Here is a 13,699-nt window from a genome sequence, read left to right on the forward strand (position 1 = left end):
TGGCACTGGATGGGTTGTCTGGGAGCATTAGTCCCTCTCTGGGGCTGCTGGTATCCTCTCCAGGATGTGGGGTCTGGGCTGCTGTGTTTTTTTCACAGATGGCTCTGGCACTCTGCAGATGATCTCCTCCTTCCCTGCAGAATGACAAGATGGCTGCTGCTGTCTCACGGTTCTCGTGGTTCTTGCGCTCTCACTCCCATGTGTTCTCAGCATATTCTGGGTTCCAAAACCCTGAAAGGGCAAACTTCTATAAGGAGGGGCTCCACCATGGCCGAGCTACGGCAGGAGCAGCAGCCCATCTCTCCTCAATCTCCATTGCTCGACCACCAACCACACACTCTACACAACCTTCCTCCTTGACACTTCACTCCAGACTCATCAGGTGCACACAGACCAATACACAACTAGACAAACTGATACATTTTCCAGACATTACCAAACCTTAACCCTTTCATGCTTGGAAGTGCTAATACAAATATTACTGACTCATACCACATTCATGACCATGACATAAGGCATGCATGCATTCTACAGTGCTGGAGGGCCCCAAAACTCTTGGCCACTACACATGCACCATGCAGGTAATAGGTTCCTGCTGCCCCCTCTTCTTTGGCAGCAGACATTTTCTAAAGATAGATAGTTACAGTCAGTCTGGAAAGTGTTCAGATCCTTTCACTTGTTTTTACATTTTGTTATGTTGTGGCAAGTTTTCCCATCATTCTGCTCTCAATACCCCATAATGACAAACAGAATGTTAAAAATCTATGCATATTTTTAAAAAATGAAAAACTATGGTAAGTATTGTTTTTTTTTTTAATATAGTGTAGCTAGGGCTTATTTTCAGAGTAGAGCTTATATTTCAAGCCCCCCCCCCCTCCTGGAAATCAGGTTAGGGATTATTTTAGGGATAGGTCTTACTTTTGGTTAAACACAGTAGTTGACGCACCTGTGGCAGTGATTCCAGCCTCCAGTCTTCTTGGGTATGACGCCACAAGGTTTGCACACCTCGATGTAGGGATTTTATGCCGTTCTTCTCTGCAGATCCTCTCAAGCTCTGTTAGGCTGGATAGGAGTTGCCTGTGGACGGCCATTTCCAGGTCTCTCCAGAGATGTTTGATTGGGTTCATGTCAGGGCCCTGGCAGGACACAATTCTAATTGCCAAAGGCAAAAAATACACATAAGTAATATCCCCTAAAATATAATCTAAATACTTTATTATTCAAAAAAGATAAAGACAACATCGAATGATATTTAAAATAAAGGGGCAAATGATGATAGTAGTGAAATGTGACCAAGAGTCATCAGTTAGTATCTAAAACATAGATAAAACATTACACTAAAACATAGGCCTGGATGGCCAACTTCCAAAAGCCTATGTGGAAATTAATAAGTCAGCCCCACGAAAGCCATATTAAAATCCAACCTACAGCCCCCCCCCTCCCCTCCCCCTCCCCCCCCCCCCCCCCCCAGGATGTTTTGCCTTGCAGCATCCTCAGGGGGCACAAAAAAACAGGGCTACTCAAGAAAATTCACAGAGTTGTCCCTAAGTGGCTCTCGTGTAGTCTTACCTGTGACCTTAGGATCATTGCCTTGCTGGAAGGTGAACCTTCTGCCCAGTCTCAGGTCCCTTGTGCTCCGGATCAGATTTTCATTAAGAATATTTTGTACTTTGCTCCATTCAGCTTTCCATCAACCCAGACCGGTCTCCCTATCCCAGCCGCTGAAAGACAAAAACATAGCATGATGCTACCATCACCAGGCTTCACTGTAGGCATGGTATTTGTCAGGTGATGAGCGGCGCCTGGTTTCCTCCAGACATAACGCCTAAAATTGAGGTCAAAATCTTCAATCTTGGTTTCAACAGACCAGAGAATCTTGTTTCTCACAATCTGAGAGCCCTTTAGGTGCTTTTTGATAAACTCCAGGTGGCTTTCATGTGTCTTTTATTGAGAAGGCTTCTTTCTGGCCCCCATGCCATAAAGCCCAGATTGGTGGAAGGCTGCAGTTATGGTTGACCTTCTGGAAGTTTCTCCCATCTGCACGTAGAATCTATGGACCTCAATCAGAGTGGCCATTGGGTTCTTGGTCATGTCTCTAACCAAAGCCCTTCTAATTAGCTTGGTGGGTCGGTCACCTCTAGGAAGGGTCATGATTGTTCCAAACTTCCTCCATTTAAGGTTAATGAAGGCCACTGTGCTCTTGGGAACTTTCAGTGCAGCAGAAACATTTTTGTAGCCTTCTCCAGATCTGTGCCTCCACACAATCCTATCTCTGAGCTCTACAGGCAGTTCTTTCCTCGTCATGGCTTGGTTTTGGCTCTGATATGCATTGTGAGCCTTATAGACAGGGTGAGTGACTGCTGCCTCTGATTGGCTCAGCGGGACCAATCAGATGAGAGGCAGCAGTCACTCACCCATTCATAAATTCACGAATAGTTGTGCGAGTGGAATCTGCCTCTGATTGGTCAGGCTGTGACCAATTAGAGGCAGCTTATTCAGCAGGCGGGGATTTTAAATCCCCGACTGCTGAATACTACTCACAGCTGTTCAGAGCAGTTCAGGAGGACTGCCACTGGCCGCGCTGAACTCCGTCTGCCGGCACCAGGTGAGTATATATATATTTTTTATTTTTACACATTTCTGGATGAATTGCAGGGAAGGGCTTATATATTTAACCCCTTCCCGACAATTCATCCCGCGATCGCCGGCAGCCCATTGCATTCAATGGAGCCAGCTGTATTGCCGGCTCCATTGAATTCAATGGGCTAACATCGTTCTTCTCTGCCACAGCTGTTACAGCTGTGGCAGAGGAGAACGATCTTTATGCTGACAGTGTGTGTGTGTGTGTGTGTGGGGGGGTCTCACTCTTGCCACTATTGTGGCTTAATAGTGGGACCTGGGAACTTGAGATGCAGCCCAACATGTAGCCCCTCGCCTGCCCTATCCGTTTCTGTGTCGTTCCCATCACTTTCTTGAATTTCCCAGGCTTTCACAAATGAAAGCCTTAGCGAGCATCGGCCATATACAAAAATGCTCGAGTCGCCCATTGACTTCAATGGGGTTCGTTACTCGAAACGAACTCTCGAGCATCACTGAAAGTTCGACTCGAGTAACGAGCACCCGAGCAGTTTGGTGCTTGCTCATCTCTAGTGTGAATACTTATGCAAATGCAAAAAGTTAGTTCTTCATTTTTAAAAAATGTGCAAACATTTCAAACATTCTATGGTGTATTGAGTGCGGAATAATGGGGAGGTGGGGTTCATATTTTTTTAATTTACACAAGGCCATGACATTAGAAAGTGTGAAAAAACTGAAAGGGTGTGAAGACTTTCTAAGCCAACTGTAGATAGATAGATACATTAAAAGTAATAACAGTCATAACAGTCATAACTACGCATGAAAACTTTTTGCAAGTTTAGAGGAAATAGTAGAAATAAAGTGATGATGGTAAAAATCCTGTCCTGTAAGAAGAGCGCTGTGGGCAGACCATCGTCAGCCTGAAGTGGCCGATCATATAGATTCAGTAACATCGAACATGCGACCACAATGTAGTATCATCATCATCATGTGACTGGTTTGGGGCACTCACACAACGTTCTCTTTTCTTTTGCATTAAGGATGGGGGTGATTGGCAGTAAGAAGCTCTCATTAAAGAAAGACAACCATTATAATGTGAATTCTCCTGTTGGTCAGTTCTACAAACCCAGTCATCCGCCAATAGTAAGTCATGTATATTGCTTAATCTTGGTATTTATGTGTCATGTTATAGTAATATAGCTAGAATTCCATTACCAGTGCTAGTAGGGCAAAGTTGGTGCCTGGACAAGGGGTAAATATGCCTCTATCAAAGAGCAGGTTCTCAGTGGTATAGTCAATCTCTCCTATGACCCCTTGTGTAGAATCTCCAGTGCCGTGAAGCTGTGTAGCACAATCTTAGGCATTATTGAGCTTGATGAGTAACTGATGTCATCGTGATTAGGTGGCTGACTCTTCTTTGGGGTTTCTTCAGGGGTGTCCCAAGCCTTTATGCTTCCTAAGGGAAAGTGTGAAATGCCCCCCCCCCCACACACACACACACACAAAACACTCTTTTTACAGGCATTGAAAGTGCCTATACACCTGTAACCCGATGCATATTTGAACCACTGAGACTTGCATGAGCTAACAGAGTAATGGTGCCCCTATAGTGGCCCCAATACTAAGTGCACCCCTTTGTGGCCCAATAATAATAATAACCCCTTTTAAGGTCTCAGTAGTTATACTCACCCCAATAATGGCCCAGTAGTAATCATGACCCCATTAGTGGGCCCAGTAGTAATAGTGACCCTTATAGTGGTCCAAAAGTAATAGTGCAACCGTTAGTAGTGACAGTAGGGATAGTAACTCTGTTAATCGTCCCAGTAGTGGTAGTGACCTTGTTAATGGCCCCAATAGTAATTGTGGCACCAGTAGTATTAGCACCTCTGTTAGCATCCCCAGTAGTAATAGTAACCTCCTTAATGGCCTCAGTAGCAATAGTGACCCCCACAGTGGTCCCTGTAGTAATAGTGATCCAGTTAGTGTCTCCAGTAGTAATACTGACTCCCATAATAGCCCAAGTAATAATAGCGCCCCCTCTTAGGGACATTCATAGTGACCCTTATACTGGCCGCAGTAGTAATAGTGTCCCCTATCGTGGGCTCAGCACTAATAGTGACCCTCCCAGTGGCCCCAGTAGTAATAGTAACCCCTATAGTGGCCATGATAGCAATAGTAACCCCTATAGTGACCATGATAGCAATAGTGACCCCCATAGTGACCCCAATAGTAATAGTAAACCCCATAATGGCTCCAAAGGATAGGGGAAAACTTGTTGATTGCGGGGGTCTCACAGCTGAGACCCCTGCCATTCTCGAGAACGGGACTCCAGTCTTCCCCCACAGTGATGTCACTCTGAATAGAGCGCTGGTTGAGCATTCGCAGTCAGCATTCCATTCAATTAAAGGGGACTGACAGAAATAGACAAGATGCACCCGATCAGTTATCTCGGCACACCGTTAAGAGTAAATGGCGCATCATTGTGTTTGCATGATCAGTTCTTTATTCAGTTTCCTCCTTACTTGGGGCCGGGAGGGATTGCAGTAAAGTGGAACCCCTATTCTCAAGATCAGCAGGGATCTTAGCGTTGAGACTCCCATTGATCAACAAGTCTTCCCCTGTGAATAGGGACTAACTTCAAATTTTGGTACAAACCCTTTAAGCTGTCTGGTGCCTGCAAGATGGAGAATGGCAAAGTTGGGAGCCTACCACCATAGGTTTCAGCTGTATTTATGTCCTGAAGATGGGGCATGTGTATGGTTGCCTGGTGCTACTGACTCTGCTGATGGACCTTATTGTAAGTTATGGGGTTCCATTGGTCATCAATTGGATCCATTGTCGTGACTTCTGTTATAAATGGTACAGTTTTACACATGAGGCCAAGATTCTCTTACTCCTCATTCTCATTCCAGATTCCGGCTACACGACCACAGACTTTAGCCAGAATATTAGAAAAAGGTGAGAGATCCTTCATAAACTCACCAATGGTTTCAAAAACTTTCATCTTTAGTTGTATGTCTACAAATCCCTTGTTACATAGTACGTTATATGTGCTAAATGTGTTACGTTTTATGCCTAACTCAACAGTTTTGTAAAGTCTTGATAAAACTCCACTCATCCGTGGTGACCACAAGGGTCTATTCTGGGTCCCACTCTTTGTAATATCTTGTTAAGGGACATAGCAGGCACTTTGAGACCCTGGAGCAGCACATACGCAGATCATTTGGCCCTATTCTGGGCACATTCAACTCACACTTCTGCACATGCTCTGGTCTACAGTCTTGTGGCGCATGCACATCAGGTGGATCATCCCTTGGATGATGTAGGAAATATCATCCGTGTCACTCAGACACAGAAAGTCAGGAAATACTATTTTAGTGAAAGAGTAGTAGATGTTTGGAATAAACTTCCAGCAAACGTGGTTGGAATATCAATAGTAAGTGATTGTAAACCTGGGTTAAAGATATATCTATCCTAAGAGAGAAGTAATATAAGGGTGGACTAGATGGGCCATGTGTTCTTCTCCTGCTGTCAGTCTTCTATGTTACCCTTGTGCTGTGTCTATTATGAATTGTCCGCCTCGCATTGTTGCACACGCCAGACATGTGTCATCTCTATAGTGACCTTTTTTGGACTATTTGAGAGTTTACAGTCCTGTGCAAAAGTTTTAGGCAGGTGTGGTAAAAGCACTGTAAAGTAAAAATGCTTTCAAAAAATAGAAGTGTTAGTAGTTTTTTTGTCAACCACCAAAATGCAAAGTGAAAAAAAGAGAAATGTAAATCCCATCAATATTTGGTGTGACCACCTTCTGCCTTCAAAGCAGCATCAATTCTTCTAGGTACACTTACACTTTGAAAAAACTCAGCAGGAAGGTTGTTCCCAACATCGTGGAGACTGGAGAGCTAACCATAGATCTTCCGTGAAAGTAGGCTTGCTCAAATCCTTCTGTCTGTTCATCATGGCCATATTTGCCCCTATTTACACCTGACAGCATGTGCCTATGGTGGCCATGTTTAGAGGGCTGCAGATAGTTTTTAAGAACCTTGACTATATGTTTGGGGTTGTTGTCCTGGTCCAGAATAAATGTGGAGGCAATCAGACGCCTCCCTGATGGTATTACATTATGGATACATATCTGTCTGTATTTCTTAGCATTGTGAACACCATTAATTCTGACCAAATCCCCAACTCCATTTAGTGAAATAAAGCTCCAAACTTGTATTTTACCACTCTCCACCAAGCTTCACTGCTGTCTGCAGACACTCATTATTGTACCGCTCTCCACTGAGCTTCACTGCTGTCTGCAGACACTCATTATTGTACCGCTCTCCAGTTAGCTTCACTGCTGCCTGCAGACACTCATTATTCTACCGCTCTCCACCAAGCTTCACTGCTGCCTGCAGACACCCATTATTGTACCGCTCTCCACCGAGTTTCACTGCTGCCTGCAGACATTCATTATTGTACTGCTCTACACCATGCTTCACTGCTGCCTACAGACACACATTATTGTACCGCTCTCCAACAAACTACACTGATGCCTGCAGACACACATTATTGTACTACTCTCCACCATGTTTCACTGCTGCCTGCAGACACTCATTATTGTACCGCTCTCCACCATGCTTCACTGCTGCCTACAGACACTCATTATTGTACCGCTCTACACCATGCTTCACTGCTGCCTGCAGACACCTTATAATACCGCTCTCCACCATGCTTCACTTCTTCCTGCAGGTACTCATTATTGTACCGCTCTCCACCATGCTTCACTTCTTCCTGCGATTACTCATTATTGTACCACTCTCCACCATGCATCACTGCTGCCTGCAGACACTCATTATTGTGCCGCTCTCCACCATGCATCACTGCTGCCTGCAGACACATTATTATACCGCTCTCCACCATGCTTCACTTCTTCCTGCAGACACTCATTATTGTACCGCTCTCCACCATGCTTCACTTCTTCCTGCAGACACTCATTATTGTACCGCTCTCCACCATGCTTCACTTCTTCCTGCGATTACTCATTATTGTACCACTCTCCGCCATGCATCACTGCTGCCTGCAGACACTCATTATTGTGCCACTTACCACCATGCTTCACAGCTGCCTGCAGATACTCATTATTGTCCAACTCTCCAGCCCTTTAGTAAACAAATTGCCTTCTATTACAGCCAAATATTTCATATTTTGTCTCATCAGTCCATTTTCTCCACCCCAGTTTGTATGTTTTCATGCATAGTTGAGCCTCTTGAGCTTGTTTCTATGTTGATGGTATGGCTTTTTAGCCACAATTCTTCCATGAAGACAACGTCTGGCCAGATTTCTCTGAACAGTATTTGGGTGCACCTGGGTCCGACTGGTTTCTGCCAGTTCTGAGCTGATGGCACTGCTGGATATCTTCCAATTTCAAAGGGAAGTAAGCATGATCTGTCTTTCATCTACTGCACTAAATTTCCCTGGCTGACCTCTGCGGTCCTCAACACTGGAAGGTTCTTTGGGCTTTTTCAACAGTTTAAACAGCACATTTTGAAACCCCAGTCTGCATCAAAATCTTTGCCTTAGAGAGACCTTGCTGATGCAGCATAACTACCTTGTACCTTGTTGTTGTGCTCAGTCTTGCGATGGTGTATGACCTGTGACATGAAACTGTCTTCCACAACTTCACCTTTGTAGCAGTCTGGCGTTTCTCACCCACTTTTAAGCCTCTTACACAGCTATTTCTGTTTCAGTTAATGACTGTATTAACCTACATATGAAAATGATCACCTGTTTGATATCATTGGTTAACCATACACCTGACCATAATGCTACAAAATCCCTGACTGTGCAAGAACAACTAGAAGAATGGATGTTGTATTGAAGACATTAGGGCGATCACACCAAATACAGATGTGATTTAGGTTGTCCTCTTGTTCAGTCATTTTGTTAATTGACAAAAATAAACTATTAACACTTCTATTTTTGAAAACATTCTTACTTTGCAGCATTTTCCACACCTGCCTAAAACTTTTGCACAGTACTGTATATACTTCACACATCATGAAGACAGAACGCTTCTCCCTTCTCACAAAATACTCGTCTGCTTGGTTGGCTTTATAATCTCTGGACATCTTTCTTTTGTGCACAGAAAAGAAATATGTTGCTGCGTTATATGATTACACTCCTCTAAATAATGGAGATCTGGACCTACAGAAGGGGGAGAAGCTCGAGCTCCTGTCAGAGTAAGTGTGAAACCTTTACTGATAGAATCAGAAGCTGGCGCTCCATATGAACAGTCTGGTCCTCAGGGCTGTCCTGCCATATTGCCTGTTTTTGCAGCACACTAGTCAGTTTGGCGCTGTTCAGTGCGTCATAAGATGGACCATTTCAGCCAGGTGATTCCTCTTTTTCGAACAGAGCAGGAAGACGGAACCCCCGCCGCAGACATGAAAGCAGCCTAACTGTTATGCCTTTACTGTATGGCACTACTGTGTGAGCTCTATATGGCAGTGTAATGGGGGCCATTTATAGTACTGCCTTTAAGCAATTTATGGTGGTATTTCTGAACTATATTGTCTATTGGACAACATGATGGTAGAATTACTCTCCTGCTTCCAGACAATTGACAGTCTAGGCTCTCTCCTCCATCTCGTCGACCTCATAGGTCTTAAATAGGTTGTTCAGGAATTCAACTAAATGGTGGCAGCCTGTGGAAATCCCTACTAGGACAGGAAAATGCATCTGTAGACCGGAAGAAGAAGCAGATGGAGCCACTGGCATGGGTAGAGGCCATACTGTTTCTTCATCTGACTGCTGTTTCCACTGTCTCTCCCATACACAGAAATATTTGGCTTGGCCGAACATTCATCTGTGTAACCGTACAGCTTTGGTGGTGGCTTATCTCTTGGGGAACAAAATGATTGGGTGTTGAAATTCAATGTCCTAAATCCTTCGTTCTCCCAACAAAAGTTGAGCCCCCCTTCCCATACACATTAGATAGTCGTCTAGCTCAGCTGTTATTGGCGGGTAGGGACAACTAAAGTCTATGTGTATGGGGCTTTTGCCATTCAGCTACAGAGGTTCGAACATGAGTCCCAGCACATGAAGCAAATGAATACTTGTTCGTCGTTCAGTCGGGGCCCATATAAAACGACCCTAAGACATAAGATACTTGGCTAGTTAATGATCCATTCTATCGTGGATATTCATTCATCTATTGCCATGAATCCCACAATTAGAAGGCTGACCTTCATTCCCGGATTCTCTATCTTATCTTCTTGGCTGCTTTTCTTGCAGGTATTTGAGGCAGTTAAAAATTATTCACGTTGTTCGAACCAATTAGTTTCTTAAAATTCAGAATTTTTTAAACCTTTTCTCTCCCAGAGGTTTATCACTAATGATTTTTAGGATGTAATTAGATTTTAGTTAGAAACTTATATGTTATCTTTACATGTATTTTCGGCAGATGTTCTAGTGGGGATTGGTGGTTGGCAAAGTCTGAACGTACTGGCAAGGAAGGTTACATCCCCAGTAACTTTGTGACGCCTGTGAATACCCTGGAATTGGAAAAGTGAGTATACAGTAAATGGTGGAAATCTGCAATTAATCTGTTAAAGTAAAATTATAAAATATGTCATTGTTTCTTTTTTTTAATTGTAACTGTTCTGTGTTCCTCTATAAATGCTAATTATATCTGTCTGTGTCTGTGTGTGTCTGTTTGTGTGTGTGTCTCTGTCTGTGTGTCTGTGTGTGTGTCTGTCTGTGTGTCAGTCTGTGTGTGTGTGTGTCTGTCTGTGTGTCTGTGTGTGTATGTCTGTCTGTGTGTCTGTCTGTGTGTGTGTGTGTCTGTCTGTGTCTGTCTATGTGTGTCTGTCTGTGTGTGCGTCTGTCTGTCTATCTATTTATCTATCCAAAAATGGTACCAATAAAAAATAATTTTGCCCCACAAAAAAATAAGCCCTTATACGGCCATGTCGACGGAAAAATCAAAAAGTTATGGCTTTTGAAACCTGGAGATAAAAATCTTCAAAAAATCTTTGCATCCTTATGGCCAAAATAGGCTATATCCTTAAAGGGGTTGTCCCGCGGGAAAAGCAAAAATTTTTTTTCTGCCCAGTCGACCGAGCGAGCAAAGGGCATAAAATATACATTAAAACCTTTTTCAAACGTGCTGCACACTAACCTAGAGCAGCTTTTCTTCAGTTGGAGAATTTTCATTTTAAAGATGGCGCCGCGGGTCTTCTCCCATGGTGCACCGCGGGTGTTCTTCTGCTACGTGCGCTCACTTACCCCCCCCCCCACCCTCACTTATCTGGTGCCTGCTCCGGGTAAGGCACCTGGGTCTGGTGGTCTGGTCGCCCGCTCCCGCTCCTGCTGCTTCTCTTCGCCGTGTCCAGTAGACGAATGGGCACTCGGCGTGCTCACGCGACATATCAGGTCGTCTGCACATGCGCAGATGACCTGAACCGTGTGAGCACGCTACAGAGGCTCGTCCACGAGGAAGAAGACTCCTTCTGCGCAGGTGCGACTGTTGAAGCAGCCAGAAGAGGATCGTTGGTCGGCGCCAGGACAACGGAGTCATCAACACGGGGGGGGGGGGGGGATTACACTTTTTTCTGCATGGGATTTTCTGTTGTTTAAAGCCCAGGACCGGGGCAGGTAAACCGCCTGAGCAAGCAGTGGATCGTGAAACATATATGAAGTGAGCAAGCTGACAGCACAATACACCATATTCAAGGGTTAAGAAGTGTCGTAGCAGAAAGGACCTAAATTATGGGATCAACGATTAGGTCAGACTAATGGCTGTGAAGGTGCGAAGGGGTAAATGCTATATAGCACATACTATTAGTAATCATCTCCCTCCTCTGAGTGGCAAAATTAACTGCCATCGTTCAATAAAGTTCACTTTCTATATGTGCCGCCTCCAACAGCCGCCGCCGTGCAGTACACAACACCCCCACCTGCTTCAGGGGCGCTGCAGAGAAACTGAACCTTTACCACCAAGTTTCCCCACAGATTACAGATAGGGTTTTCTTTAGAGGGAGACACTTTGTGATAAGTTTACTATTACAGGACTCTTCTAACAAGTAGTGTTGTCCAAGTCAGCGGACCCCCTAAATGTCTAGTGGTCTGCGACGTGAATCCCGAGGTGACGAATCCTGTTTTTTTTGCTCAGGTTCTTTTTCACTAACATCAGTCGGAAAGATGCGGAAAGACAACTTCTGGCTCCAGACAACATCCCGGGAACGTACCTCATCCGTGAGAGTGAAACCAGTCTAGGTACGGTCACATGACTTCCGCAAAGTCTGAAAAAACTCTTTCTTTTGGGTGTTTTCAGCAAATGTTTTATCATATTACAGCTCACATTTACTGTCATCTCAGAACAGATATTGTTCAGTCGGCTCGTATTAATTGATTGGTCGGTTCGACACCAACGCTCAGTAAAGCGCACAATCAACCAATTATGTGCAACTTGCAATGTAACATCGCTCTATGATGGCATAGTCGCGGGCAACTTGAGACCAAAAATCCAACAATTTCAGATATTTTGCAACTGTTGTATCATATTCGATTGCGTGTTGCAACGTGACTTCATTGACAGTCATTAGATTGTCAATGGGGTCTCGTCAAGGTCAATGGGGTCACGTTGCGACATGCAATCTCACATAAGAGCAGTGAGACTGTGGAACTTTCTGCCTGAGGACGTGGTGATGGCAAAATCAATAGAGGAAAAAGGGAATACTTATCTTTTTAGAGCGCTATTATATTACAGGATATAGACATTAGGTGACCAGCAGGTTGTTGATCCGGGTCTTGGAGTCAGGTGGAAACTTTTCAAATCTGATCCAGGGATTATTCTGACTGCCATTATGGAGTCAGGAAGGAATTTCCCCCCCAGAATGGGGTAAATTGCCTTCTTCTGGATCAACAACTGAATGGACATTGTCTTTTTTTCTGCCTAGCATACTATGTTGCTATGTACTATGATAAAATATCCAAAATTGTTGGATTTTTGGTCTCTAGTTGCATGTGACTGTGCCATCATAGACTACAATGCAGATTGCAAGCGACTGCGACCTGCCTGCAATTTGGCTGCTTTTCAGCAAGCAACCAATGTAACAGAAGCTCATGTGCTGCTATGCCAAACCAACGTAGTGACTTCTGCTCACGTCCTGCAGTGTCACTCAAGGACCTTTACATGCAAAGGCATGTACTAACCTTCAGCAATGTCCACGTGGCTTCGGCGTAACTTCCCTCGCATTCGCCATTTTTCCATAGCGTATACACGTGATGTATTTATCAAAGTGATGGTGTAATTCTGCATACAGTAATCACGGCTGGAAGTGATGTACAGCATTATTTCCTGAGGAAAGGCATGTTCCAAGCTCTTATCATTATTAGCAATCTGTGGCTGATACCACACCGGGTGCAGAGCTACAGAAGAGAAGGTGGTTACCCACCCTTGCCCCACACACCCCACCCCTATGTGCTGCTCCATTTCCGTTTAGAAATGTCTTAAGCAAAAGACAAAACCTCATGAGTTTAAAGTGATTGCCTTGTTTTGAAACCCTCAATTTCAAATACCCCGTTAGGACATTCTGAAGGGATTTTCCAGGCAGCGCCCGCTGTTGGTGGCCGGCGCTTGTAATTGCAGGCGCAGCTCCATTTGATTTTATCGAGAGCTGCACCTGCAATTACGAGTGACGGCCCCTAAACAGGGGTCGGACCAGCGGTTTCCGCTCCGACCCCTGTGCGCCCCGACTCTAACAGAGAATGCTGCCTGGAAAACCCCTTAAATAAAGGGGAGAACCCTATTTGAAACCCCATCTGTTAGTTAGAGCAGATAGAGGCTGTATACATTTTTTTCTCGCTCTGAAGGACCTGTCATGTCCCTAAATTCAATGAGTCACCCCATGAGTTTAATTGGGAAATGTGCAATGCTTCAATGATCCTGTGGAGGCAGCGCAGGCAAATGTTCAAACTTCATTTTCAAACAAAGTTTGGTGAAGATCTACCCAATGGGTGGACAATGGGTAATAGATACTTCAGTCTTAAGAAAAAGGTTGCATCTGTAAGTGAAAATCATCCGTCCGTCTACCGGTAAGCGTGGAAACAGCAGAGTGTGTCCGTGCAAGTT

The 13,699-nt window shown here is 44.5% G+C and overlaps 1 protein-coding gene across 1 annotated transcript in view; it reads left to right on the forward strand.

The window, feature by feature from the left end:
* The first annotated feature begins 3,616 nt into the window (after positions 1–3,616).
* LOC136620292 (tyrosine-protein kinase Blk-like) overlaps positions 3,617–13,699 on the forward strand; it is a 35,727-nt gene continuing 25,644 nt past the window's right edge. The window contains exons 1-5 of the mRNA XM_066594993.1: positions 3,617–3,720; positions 5,490–5,535; positions 8,711–8,804; positions 10,028–10,132; positions 11,738–11,841. Of these exons, the coding sequence (XP_066451090.1) occupies positions 3,619–3,720; positions 5,490–5,535; positions 8,711–8,804; positions 10,028–10,132; positions 11,738–11,841 (451 nt within the window). The 5' untranslated portion in view covers positions 3,617–3,618. The remainder of the gene's footprint in view (positions 3,721–5,489; positions 5,536–8,710; positions 8,805–10,027; positions 10,133–11,737; positions 11,842–13,699) is intronic.

The sequence above is a fragment of the Eleutherodactylus coqui genome, chromosome 1 (genome assembly GCF_035609145.1).
Source record: "Eleutherodactylus coqui strain aEleCoq1 chromosome 1, aEleCoq1.hap1, whole genome shotgun sequence".
In the NCBI taxonomy this organism is placed as follows: Eukaryota; Metazoa; Chordata; class Amphibia; order Anura; family Eleutherodactylidae; genus Eleutherodactylus; species Eleutherodactylus coqui.